Source organism: Lissotriton helveticus, chromosome 7 (genome assembly GCF_964261635.1).
Source record: "Lissotriton helveticus chromosome 7, aLisHel1.1, whole genome shotgun sequence".
NCBI lineage: Eukaryota > Metazoa > Chordata > Amphibia > Caudata > Salamandridae > Lissotriton > Lissotriton helveticus.
In genome coordinates, this window is record NC_136068.1 from 743945411 (window position 1) to 743959084 (window position 13674).

The 13674-nt window shown below is 46.7% G+C and overlaps 1 protein-coding gene across 1 annotated transcript in view; it reads left to right on the top strand.

Moving 5' to 3' along the window:
* Nucleotides 1-13674, top strand: part of AFF4 (ALF transcription elongation factor 4) — a 907016-nt gene that overhangs the window by 382010 nt on the left and 511332 nt on the right. Inside the window, exon 10 of the mRNA XM_078653083.1 lies at nt 11356-11410. Within this exon, the coding sequence (XP_078509209.1) occupies nt 11356-11410 (55 nt within the window). The remainder of the gene's footprint in view (nt 1-11355; nt 11411-13674) is intronic.

Sequence of the window (13674 nt, forward strand, 5' to 3'; positions counted from 1 at the left end):
TCCTCCCCCAGACAAGGAGTCCAAGGTGCTAGAGGCAGGGGGCAAAAGAGTAGCTGCACAAGCTGCCAACTTTTGGCGTATTGCAAATACACAAGCACTCTTAGCACGTTACGATAGGGCGCACTACGACACCCTAGAGCAAGTTGTACAACACCTGCCTCCGCAGTTTCAAGAGGCCACCAAACTGCTTATAGAGGAAGGGAAACTGATCTCCAACGCAGCCATCAAGTGTGCACTTGACGCCGCAGACACAGCAGCTAGGGCGATCAACACTAGCGTCATGCTGAGACGACAAGCTTGGCTCCGCATATCAGGGTTTAAACCTGATATTCAGACAACCATACTTAATCAGCCAGTCAATCCTGATAGACTATTTGGTCCAGATGTTGACACCACCCTCGAAAAGATAAAGAAAGACACAGAAACTGCTAAGTCCATGGGAGCCCTACAATCACAACAGTTTCGTGGCAATAATTTTCGTCGCTCAGGTGCACGTTGAGTCACCAGAGGACAAATGGGTCAACAATCGCAATTCTCCAGAGGTGGAGCACAATCCTCGTTCACAAAACAGAACAAGGGAGGTTACAGAAATAACAGCAACAGAGGTCGCGGCAGAGGAAACAACAACTCCCGCTCCTCTACCTCAAGCAAACAGTGACTCTCTGTCACTGCCCCCCGACCACTTAACACCTGTCGGGGGGAGACTGCAGCAGTTCCTGCCCGTCTGGAGAAACATCACCACAGACAGGTGGGTGCGACAACTAGTCCAGTATGGTTATTGCCTAGAGTTGAAATCCACTCCACCCAACATTCCACCAAGGCAAAGGCCTATGTCCGCAGAGCACTTGCACTTATTGCAGCAGGAAGTAGTGGCGATGCTGCACAAAGGCGCAATCGAGCTCGTGCCGGTGGGAGAGGAAGGCACAGGGGTATATTCCCTGTACTTCCTTATTCCAAAGAAGGACGGATCTCTCAGACCCATTCTGGATCTGCGTCCCCTCAACCTGTACATACTATCAGAACATTTCCATATGCTTACACTGCAACAGATTCTTCCCTTGTTAAACCAAGGGGACTTCTTAGCAACCTTAGATCTCAAGGATGCTTATTTCCACATTCCACTACACCCGTCCCACAGGAAATACCTCAGGTTCACTATCCAAGGCAAGCATTACCAGTTCAAGGCCCTACCCTTCGGAGTCACCACAGCCCCAAGAGTGTTTACCAAGTGTCTGGCGACAGTAGCAGCGCACCTCAGGAGGCAGAACATCCATGTCTACCCCTACCTGGACGACTGGCTCGTTCAAGCCAAGTCGGAACAACAGTGCGCCGCGGACATGTCGACCACCATTCACCTCCTTCACAATCTAGGTTTCTCGTTGAACTACCCAAAGTCGCATCTTCAGCCGGCACATGTCCGGCAGTTTCTAGGTGCGACGATCAATACCCTGACGGCCATGGCTCAACCAAACCAAGTCAGGATAGACAGCATGCAGTCTCTAATCCAGAAGTTCAGACCACAACACTCGCTTCCAGCGAGAGTGTTCATGCAATTGATAGGCATGATGGCCTCCTGCATCTTCATAGTCCCTCACGCACGGTTACATATGCGCCCGCTTCAGGAGTGCTTAGCAAATCAGTGGACACAGGCTCGGGGAAATTTAACAGACCTAGTGTTGGTTACCAGTCGGGCATTCGACTCTCTGCATTGGTGGACTCCACACAACCTTTGCAAGGGCCGACTGTTCCAGGAGCCAGTGCCACAGATTATCCTGACAACGGACGCATCTCTCCAGGGATGGGGAGCTCATCTGCTCACTTACACAGTGCAGGGACTATGGACAACGCAGCAACAGAAGATGCACATCAACTATCTGGAACTGATGGCAATCTTCATGGCGATCAAGTCCTTCATCGTACATCTGTGCAACAAGGTAGTGTTAGTCCGGACGGACAACATGACCGCGATGTACTACATTCAAAAGCAGGGGGGCACCCACTCGCCACAGCTGTCTCATCTGGCTCAGAGCATGTGGAAGTGGGCCATTCAGAGGAACATTTTCCTCATGGCAGAGCACCTCCCGGGAAAGGACAATCAGATGGCGGATCTGCTCAGCAGGTACAGCCACCAGATGCACGAGTGGGAGTTACACCCATCTGTACTCCACCCGTACTTCCAGCAGTGGGGTCATCCGGAGATAGACCTGTTTGCCACAAAAGAAAACGCAAAATGCCAACACTTTGCCGCCAGGTTCCCTCACCCACAGTCGCAGGGGAATGCGATATGGATGAACTGGTCAGGCAAATTTGCGTACGCTTTTCCGCCAGCCCCTTTGATACCGCTGGTGGCAAGAAAGCTAAGGCAGCACGCGATGACTCTCATCCTGGTTGCTCCAACGTGGGCTCGCCAAGCATGGTACACCACGTTCCTCGAACTCTCAGTGGTGCCGCATCAAAGACTGCGCCTCACGCCCAGACTTTTGATGCAGAACCATGGAGAAATTAAGCATCCAGATCCGCAACAGCTCAACCTGGCGATCTGGCTCCTGAAGTCCTAGAGTTTGGATACCTTAACCTACCTCCGGAATGCATGAACATCATCAAGGAGGCAAGGAAGCCAACTACCAGAGCATGCTATGCTGCGAAATGGAAGCGTTTTGTCATTAACTGTACAGCCAATGACATCAACCCGCTAGATGCATCTATCCCTGACATCATTTGCTATCTGTTGCATCTTTACAAGTGCAATCTAGCGTACACTTCCATTCGGATACATCTATCCGCCATAGCGGCTTATCTTCAGAACAGGCAGCATCTCTCTGTCTTCAGAGTGCCTGCCATTAAAGCTTTCCTTGAAGGTCTGAAACGAGTCATTCCCCCAAGAACACCACCAGCTCCGGTGTGGAACCTCAATGTGGTCCTCACCAGACTGATGGGACCACCTTTTGAGCCACTGCACTCGTGTGAACTCCAGTTCCTAACGTGGAAAGTAGCTTTCCTCATAGCTATTACGTCACTAAGGCGTGTTAGTGAGCTGCAAGCACTCACAATCCAAGAGCCTTTCATTGAAATTCATCCAAATATAGTAGTGCTACGCACTAACCCCAAATTCCTTCCGAAGGTGGTGTCACAGTTTCATCTCAACCAAACTATTGACTTACCGGCATTCTTTCAAAACCCACAAACAGTGGCGGAAAGAATGCTCCATACCTTAGACGTACGGAGGGCGTTGATGTACTACATAGACAGGACACAACCCTTTAGAAAAACAAAACAACTTTTTGTTGCCTTCGCACCACAACACAAAGGCAACCCTATTTCCAAAGCAGGAATAGCCAGGTGGATTGTTAAGTGCATCCAAATATGTTATCAAAAGGCCAAGCGCACTCTAACGATACCCCCAAGGGCGCACTCCACACGCAAATTGGGGGCATCCATGGCTTTCCTAGGGAACATTCCTTTAGAGGACATTTGCAGAGCAGCCACGTGGGTTACACCACATACCTTTACAAAACACTACTGTGTTGATGTGCATTCCAAGCAGCAAGCTGCTGTAGGACAGGCTGTTCTCAAGACACTTTCAGGTTTCTGCAGCTGGCACGGGCAACCGCCGCTGATGGAGGGACTGCTATGTATTCTATGCTAAGATATGAATTTAGCAGCCCACATGCCTCGAACTGAATATGCTACTTACCAGTATGCATCTGTTCTTGGCATGTAGGGCTGCTAACATTCATATCGCCCACCCTCCTCCCCGGTGCCTGTTGCAGCTGCAGATATACTATTGTATTCAGACATTAGCATGGACATCCTTTACACTTTTCACTCCATCTTCTGCCACAATGGCGAAAAACAATCTGGGGATGGAGCCGATGCCCATGCGCACTGTAGTCCAGGGGAGGAGCCACCTATCTCAGGATACTTCGAAGACTCTTCCAGGACAACAATGTGCGATCATCCGGACCCAACACTAGGCGGCGATCTAATGCTAAGATATGAATGTTAGCAGCCCTACATGCCAAGAACAGATGCATACTGGTAAGTAGCATATTCAATCATGTACAAAGTAAGATAATCAAGCATAATAAACAGTAGAGCGACCATTCCTGCCTTAATTAAGGGTCTGCACATATGGCCGCTAATGTCTAAGCGGTACCAGAAGAGAAAGTCGTCAAGTAATTTATACCGGTCACATAATATTGCATATAGGGCCTATACATTGTGATGATACCAATATACATCAGACATTTTATCCAAAGTACTGTATCCAGGGATCATAAACATTTGTGTTGTCATCACAACTAAAAGGCTCAACATAGGTAATGAGCGAGCAGCCCCTACAGTGTGATGATACCAATAAATCAGACCTTACATACTGGGATCGTAAACATAAGAGTAGTAATCACAACAAAAAACTCAGCATAGGTGGTCAGTTGCGATAAGGTTGATTAACAATACTATGCAACTAGCCATGGTAAGGAACAGGATACATTACGTCAAGGTGAAAGCATCACATTCGAATTATAAAGGTCACCCCATTTAGAAATGCAGTATGTCTCAATATTGCATTGGGGCCAAACCTTCATTTTGAAGTGAGGCACGCTAACTGCGCATAGCTGGAGTCTTGTTCATTCAGTCCGTTATGTATGGAGTCCAGACGTGTCTTCCATTTGGACTCCCTTGTCTTGAGGATCAATCCCATGTTACCTCCTCTTGGCCAAGGGTCACTTTCTCAAATACTATCCATTGGAGTTCTTTCGGTCCGTAGGTCGCAACTTTGAAGTGTTCAGCTAACGGTACCCCTTGCACATTGCACCTTATCCTGCTGCAGTATTGTAATATCCGCGCTTTGATTTTTTGCTGGCTCTGGCCCACATAAATGAGGTCACAGGGACATACAATGCAGTAAATCACGTTACTGGTGTTACAATTGGTAAATTACTTCAAATCTATACTGTTGTTTGTATGTAAATGTCTTCGTTTGGATGGTCATCCCACAGGCTTTACACTGATCACACTTAAAATGACGAGGGTCACTGGTAGATTCCAGAGGGTTTGTAACGATGGAGTTTGTGGACTCTCCAGGAAAGAGCGGACCACATGGCCTTTCAAGCTCTTGCTTTTCTGAAAGAATGCATGGGTAATGTGGGTTGGTCGATGTCATCTGATATAAGGCTCCAGTGCCTGTTTGATTTTCTTGATGGCGTTGCTTTGGGTAGAATACGTGGTCACGCAGATCATCCAAAAACGTAAAAGATTGATTATGAGCAGGACTGGAGAGAGGAACTGGGGGATGCCAGTGGACTGGATACCTCCTCAGACCTAGGCATGTTGTCTCCTCCTACCGTGGCTACTTAGGAGGGAGTGTCAAACGCAGTGGTGCTACGAGGAGCTTCCTACATTGGCAGATAGGACTAACCTCCCGACAGAGGTTCTTCAGCCGGCAGTGAGCTCTTCAGAGCCCCTGCTGCCGTTCATTGAGGCCAATCCAGACATCATTTTGGGCACTTAGTCCAGGCCCAACACAGGGGCACCTGTGGTTAGGACTGTTGCCCGACGTCACCGCCTGGCCCTGGGCGACCCCACTTTCCTCTCCCTACACCCGAGAGGTCCAAGCCTCTACTGTCAAGGGCGCCTTCCCTACAGCTCCAATTGATAGGAATCCAAGAAGCTGGATCAACTTGGGAAGAAGTTTTCTTCCTCCAGCTTAGGACTGCGGTCCGTAAACACTGCTTGTCTGTAGCGCCGTTATTCCCGCTCTGTGTGGGATATAGTGGTGCAAGGGCTGCCTCAGTGCCCGGAGGAGGCCCAGGCCGTGCTCTCCCATGCTGTCGCCAAGAGGAGAGATGTGGCTAAGTTTACAATACGCTGTGGGATGGATATCGCCGACGCACTGGGCACAACAGTAGCCCTCAGTGCTACGCCTGGTTGCGTTCGATTGGTTTTTCCGAGGATGTCCAATCCCCGCTTACGGACATGCCCTTTGATGGCCATCGCTTTTTCAGTGACGAGACCGACAACGCGCTATATTTCGTGGCTACAGAAGGGGTGCCCCACTACGTCCAGCCCAGAGCCACAGCCGGCACCGGCTGTTTAGCCCCAGCGCGGCTGGGTACGTGGGAATCACAGGCGTGGTTCTGGGGTCCAGCGAGTGGGCCAGTGCACCACAGCCCCCTCTGCATCAGCCTCCAATCCCTGTTGCAGGTCGAGGATCACCTGGCCCTTCTCTAACAGGAATTTTCGTCCCTCTTGGCCAAGGGGGGCCATCGAGTGTGTTCTTGTCCCAGAAGTAGGTCGTGGTTGCTATTTCCGCTATTTTCTGGTGCCCAAGAAGGACAAAGGCCAGCATCCTATCTTGAATCTCAGGAACGTCAACCGCTTCCTCCAGAAGGAGACATTCAAAATATTGACGATGGTCAGGTCTTGTCTGCCCTCGAGACTGGTTGTTAGCATTGGACTTGCAGGACGCTTATTTTCACATCCCCGTCCTGCTGGCCCTCCGGCTTTACCTGCGGTTCACGGTAGGCCATGAGCACTTTCAGTTTACCGTGCTCCGCTTTGGCCTTACCAGCACCCCTCGGGTGTTCAGGAAAGTGATGGCGGAGGTCGCAGCTCATTTGTGCAGTTCAGGGGTTCCAGTCTTCCCCCTATCTCGACGACTGGTTGTTGAAGGCTGGCTCAGCCCAGGCAGTCCTCTCCCATCTCCAGACTGCGACCAACCTTCTGCATTTGCTGGGGTTCTCCATCAAGGTGCCGAAGTCGCACCTGATTCCCTCTCAGAAGCTCCTCTTTATCGGACCGATTCTGGACACAACGCAGTTTCGGTTTTATTCTCCCTAACAGCGAGTCTGGGCTATTCGGGCTATGATTCCGATCTTTCAGCCTCTATCCTGGGTTTCGGTCCGGATGACCCTGAGGCTGCTGTACCTCATGGCCTCTTGTATCCTGCTGGTCGATCATGTCAGATGGCATATGCAGGCTCTGCAGTGGGACCTGAAGTTCCAGTGGGCGCAGCATCAAGGGAATCTGTCCGATTACGTCCAGATCTCGGAGGGCACTGCACGTCAATTGCAGTGGTGACTCACAAACCAGGATTGGGACAATGGCAGATCACTTCCCCAACCAGAACACACAATGGTGACACTCATCCCTTTTGGGATGGGGCGGCCACATGGGAGAGGCGGAGATCAGAGGTCTCTTGTCTCCGGTGTGCTCCACATCAACCTTCTGGAGCTCCGGGCGATCCATCTTGTACTAAAGGCATTCCTTCCCTCTGTCCAGGGAAGAGTAGTGCAGGTGTTCAGACACCACCACCGCCATGTGGTACTGTAACAAACAGGGCGGGGTGGGGTCATGGACCCTATGTCAGGAGACCCTGTGCCTCTGTATACGGCTGGAACATCAGGGCATATTCCTGGTGGTTCAACACCTGGTAGGTTCACTGAACGCCAGGGCGGACAAACTCAGTCGCAGGTGGATCACGAATGGCGTCTTTACTCGGAGGTGGTGCAAGGTCTCTTCCAGTAGTGGGGAGAGCCTTTGTTAGATTTGTTCGCCATCGAAGAGAACACGCAATGTCAGCAGTTGGTATTTGCAAGACTGCACTCGCTAGGCTACGCTTTTCGTCGCGAGTGGAGTTGCGGTCTTCTATATGCCTTTCCGCCTATACCACTTCTGCCCGGAGTGCTGAAGATCAAGCGCGACCGGGCCCACGTTATTCTTGTGGCTCCGGATTGGGCATGAAGAGTCTGGTCTCCCGAGCTGCTCAACATGGTATCTTCTGTCGCAGCAACATGGGACGGTCCTCCACCCGAACCTGTCCAGCCTCCACCTGAACCTGTCCAGCCTCCACCTCCTTGTGTGGAGATTGAGTGGCGGCAGTTGACGTCATTTGGCTTGCCTCCTGAAGACTGTGATGTAATCTTGGCAGCCAGGCATCCCTCCACTAAGATGGTATACGTTTGTGGCATGGTGCACTGCAAAGGTGGCGATCCCCTTTCTGCCCCTCTTTCTGAGGTACTCTTGTTCCTCCTTTCTTTGGCCCAGCAGGGCTCTGCTCTGGGCACTATCAAGGGCTATCTTTCAGCCATTTCTGTCTTTCTCAGGCTTCCTGATCAGCCTTCTCTCTTCAAGTCCCCAGTTGTAAATTTCTTTTTCCTCCTATTCCCTTCGTGATGCCTCAGTGGGACCTGAATCTAGTCTTGACTTATTTAATGTGCACTCCCTTTGAGCCAATTCACAACTGTCCTCTTCGTCTCTTGACTCTCAAATCTGCATTCCTGGTACCCATAACATCTGCCAGAAGAGTGAGTGAGCTCCAGGCTCTCATCTAAGGCTCCTTTTATGGCTGTACATCCGGACAAGGTTGCCCTACGAACTCGCCCATCCTTTTTTCCCAAAGTGGTCACCTCCTTTCACTTCAGACAAACCATCACTTTGCCCACCTTCTTTCCGCCTCCGCATCCTCCAAAAGAGGAAGAGAGGCTCCACCGTCTGGACCCAAAACGTGCGCTCTCCTATCTGGGGAAAAAATTCAATTCAATAAATATAGCCACAATCGTTTCTATATTTGGTGTGACATGTCCAGCCGGACAGAGGTCCAATCTTTACTTTTAAAAGGTATGGGAGAGGAATTCTCCACAGTTCAATAAAGTGGGGCACAAGCCTGTACCCTACTCAAACATACACAGAAAATACAATGGACAACGTGAAACAAAGAAGGGCTTTTTAGGCAAAAGCGGGCGGTTCTTCAACTTTCAGAATTCAAATAAAAGAACAGAAATTTCATCATGCACTTTTACATGTTGAATGACACATGGTACATAAATGTATAAAGTGCGTAATTAGTCGACGGCGTTTCGATCCCACTATCTAATCATGGGGATCATCAGGACAGTGGTCCCCACTCCATCGTGACGGACTGACACTGCTCCTGTACCCCCGGCAATCCTTGCTTAATTTGAAGAGATCACTTACTTCGTTGACGCTCATTCGGTACCTGACTCTGGTACCAGCTACTGTACTTTCACTGCATTCTACTCCGTTTTTAGAGCGCCCTCGGTGTCTCTTACGGCAGATGAGGCTTGATTTAATTAGGCATTTGTCAGAACCAGTCTTTTCTGCTGGCAGTGACACAGGAGCTGAACGACGTAAGCTCCCAATTCCTCCCCAGAACTCCCCAGCCACACACGAATTTTAAATGCGTAGCCAGAAGAGCCCCGACGGGGAAAGGGGAATTGGACAGAGAAGAGAATGCACACAATTGTAGTCTTCTTTCTTCTTTTCGTCTTTTTCTTTGACTACTCTTGTTCTGCTCTGCTGACTTGACAATGCTGTAAAATAAAATCACATATAATTCTCCCTGCTCCTTCTTAACTACGCTATTGATTCTCTAGTTAAGTAGTGACCTACCCAAAGAGCTGTGTGCTTGTTCCTCTCTTCTATTCTGTTGTTCTTCTGTTCTGAGTTGTGAATCACTGTAAGGAAATGTACTGTGTTTATTAAATCTCTTTCTTTCCTTAAAACCCTCTTATCTTTCTTTTATTTCTTGGGGCTCACCTACAGAACAGTGAACAACTGCCTTGTAATTATTCTTCTTGCTTCTCCTTTTTATTTTCTCTGTAGTTGCTTCACTACTCGAAATTTCTCCTAAACTCTTACGCTTGTTTGTCGAACTTCTTGTTTATTCAGACTTAATCTTGTATCACACTCTAGTCTCTTTGACGAGTTATGTAGGTTAATTGGTAGTTCTGAAAGTTCTACAGTACTTCTATGAATACAGGAATGTACACCACTTTTCGATAAACACTGCGCTCTAAGCATTACTCGCATGCCTGAGAAACATACTGTCCTATGGAAATGAAGAGTAACGTTTTCTTTTAGCTTACTAACTCGAGTCACGTATTAATTTTCTAGAAACTGGAACCGTCTTACTTGAATTCAGTTGATACGCTAATCTTCTGTCACTCTGGAAAGAACTCGCGACGCGTTTATTTTTTCCCTGACTAAAACGCGACGCGCAGATACACCTCCTACTCCTCTCGATGATCAGGTGAAGTGCGCAGTTCTCCGCGCGCCTCACCGACATCACTCGAATCCTTCTGGCGGACTAGAGCGCTAACCTGTCCTCCTTTTCGGGACATCTTGCCGCCATTTTGCAGTCTGCCCTGCACCCAATGCTGCTTCCACAACTTTGATAAGGCTGCTATTACCATTCCTCTAGAATTCTTCAGAACTAGCTTCTTTTTATTGGATCGACAGACTGGGGACCTGACCGCATTATACAAATGTCCTGATGATGATCCCCATGATTAGATAGTGGGATCGAAACGCTGTCGACTCTAATTAGGTTACATTTCTACGAGAAAAGGCGCGTTACCTAAGGTACGTAATTTGGCCTTCAGTTTGTGGTCTACTCCACACAAGGTTATTTGCAAGTAGAACTACTCTTACAGATTCTGCAGGAAGAACATTGTGAAGAACAATAATAAAGGTTCTGTTTAGGAAAAGGTATCTGGTCCCGGCAAACTGCATGTATGTTTCCTTCCTGGTGAGGAAAAGTAGTAGTATTGTGGGTTAAAGAAGATACCATGTTTTCTGCTTACATGTTTCCCCACCTTCATTTATTATGCGGACGCAACGTCCTGCGGGTAGTAAACAACCTAGTCGTGCTTTCCATTCGCATGAAAGCTTCCCAACAATTATGTTGGTTTCTCTGAGGCATATTTTGACAATTAAGGCAAAGTTCTTACCTGTCTCACCTTTGTCTATATCTGCAGTTGATTTTCTCTCCGTTTTTGCAATAGATGTTGCAGGGTATGATGGGCCAGGTCTGCCATAAACCCATGTTAGTTTGTTCTAATGGGATGCATTGGAACTGAATAGGACTTAAACTAAACTGTATGTATTGTACTATGATTTTGGTAATGCTTGTATATCATATTTAATTTAGACACATTTCATAAAGCAAGGATTGTTGTGATTATATAAACAATATCGTAATCATCTGATATCTGGATAGTATTGTTTTATTACACTAATCCATCTTTGCCTTCAACGCATCTTAAATGATTGATATTTACGACCTTTTAACTGCTGCTGTTGGAACCTAACTGTAGTTCAATATGCATGTACATGTTTAACTGGTAGGTGGGCAATTGTTTTATTATAATTTTGGATAAGGGCAGGGGCTCTTGTTTCAGTAGCACAATCGCCATTTAAGGAATATGGGTTGTAATGGTCAATACCAGGATCATTAGACTGAAGATTACCACTCAGTAAAATGAGCATTAGTCCTAGTGTTTCTTACAAAATGATATTAGTAGAAATGACCTTAATTGTTCTTTCTTCACACAGGTTGCTTAAAGCTGATTTAAAAGTAAGCAGCAGTGAAGATAGTGATGCCGAACAGGTTAGCTCCTTGATTGTTTAAATTAGATGTTCACATTTCCTGGTACTTGTTGTTGCATCATTGACATACCATAACATTTAATTACATGTATTTGATTAACACATAATTAGCTCCTTGGAGTTAATTATTTCTTTTAAGGATTGCTTGTACATAGCTTGTATGAACGAGTGGGTGATAAACTTAGATTATTGATTTCGCTACATTTCAGTCATAATTACACAAATACACTTCAAAGTTTCCTATAATAATTTATGCTGACAGAAAAATGCTTTTTTGTCTGCTTCTTTGATTAGACCATTACTTTTAACCATATTCCCGTTCCAAATGCAGGTTTTAATTTGCAGCACAGTCTTCTTTTTTCATTACTTGCACTTTTCACTTCATGTTTTGTATACAAGTGTTTGTTTCCCTGAGGTCCTGCCTTGTAATATTCATTTGGTGTAATCAGCAGTAGATGAAGCATTTTCATATTCTGAAGCAGTGATCGAAACTATTGGGTCTATAGTGTTCTTTTTATGTCTAGCAACACATTTGTTAAGGCTGGTGCCTAAAACTTTTGCACTGATAGAATGCTTAATACAATAATATGGTTTTATGTCGCAACGACTTCCCCTACCCCGCCTACCTTTACAACGCAGTCTCAACAACTACCGCGTCTTAACCACGAAATGCTTCACCACAAATTTTGGTGGTAAAGGCATGCATGGTAAACGCCTATCCGTGGGTAAGGTTACATCACCCTTCCCTCTTCACCTGAGCCCTAAATACAGCCCCCAACCTTCTAAAAACTACCCAACCCCTCTCCTACCCCCTAAAAACTACCCAATCATCTCCACCCTCTATAAACTACCCCGAACCCCACCCTTGAAAAACGACCACGAACCCCCACCCTTGAAAAACGACCCCAAACCCCCACCCCCTAAAAAATACCTTGAATCCCCACCCCCTAAAAACTACCCCGAAAACCTCCCACCTGCTAAAAACTACCCAAACCCCCACCCCTAAAAACTTCCCGAACCACCAGCCCTTCCCTATAAACTACCCCTAACCCCCACCCACAAACTACCCGAACCTTCACCCCTAAAAACTACAACAAACCCCTACCCCCTAAAATCTACTCCGAACCCCTCCACACCCTAAAAACTACCCAATCCCCCACCTCCTAAAAACTACCACAAAGACCCCCACCCCCTAAAATCTACTCCGAACCCCTCTCACCTGTCTGTCTTTCTGACTCTCCTCTCTACCCATCCCGAACACTAGACCGACTTTGCCTTAACCATGCATTTGTGTGGTGAAAGCAAAGTAGTTGTTCATCAAGTCGTTGTTCAGGTTGCGGGCTTCTGGAACCTGCGGCTCTGGCCCTGTTGTTTCGGGTTTTTCCCCAATAATATTGGTTTATGATGAGTAATATGAGGAAAGCTCCATAGGTTCAGTACTAATTCTTTCTGAAATAATTTCTTTATATGCTTAAAAACTGATATGTTTGGTGTTGGGATTTGCAAAAAAGTGGCTGCTTCTGTTTTTATCCATTGTGAACCCGTATATCTTTGTAATTTTAGAGTGCTCTCCACTGTTGAAAATAGGATTATACGGTCTCTTTGCCTTTTGTTGATGATTAAGCTTTTTATAGAGTACTACACAGATGTGCTAAAGAATACAGTATTATTTTAGGATTGTAGCCTAACCACAATTCCCAAAATTTTAACTCTCTTCAGTTCAGAAGAGTAATAACATGTTGGAAGCCCAATAAAAGGATCTATGTGAATTTGTCAGGTTTTATACATGTCAGCTTGGCCATGTAGTTGACTAACTTTTTCTACGTCCATGAAAACATTTAGTGTTAGTATTAGGGTTAAGACTGATAATGAACGGGTTAGTAACTGTTTCAAGAAACTGTATTTCACATTGAAAATTGTTTGCATGGAATTTTGTACAAAAAGTACAGCCCCCACGCTGGTCACACTACACTCGCAGTAAGTTTGAGGTTTAGCTGTGTGCATTCCGTGGTTAGGCCCTCCCTGGCTGAAAAGCATGCAATCTATAGTTTGACTTAGTGTAGGCTGAAACATGTCAACAATATAGTATACAAAGGATGTCTTTGCATCCTCATTATTCAAAACAATGGTGGTTTTAATATTACCATAGGAAGACCTGCACCAAATTAATCTGTTCACCACTAGTTAATTTTAACAGTTTTGTAGGTGTCTTGTTTTGTCCTTTATAGTTGAAGGGACAGGGATGGATACAGTAACCATTGAAAA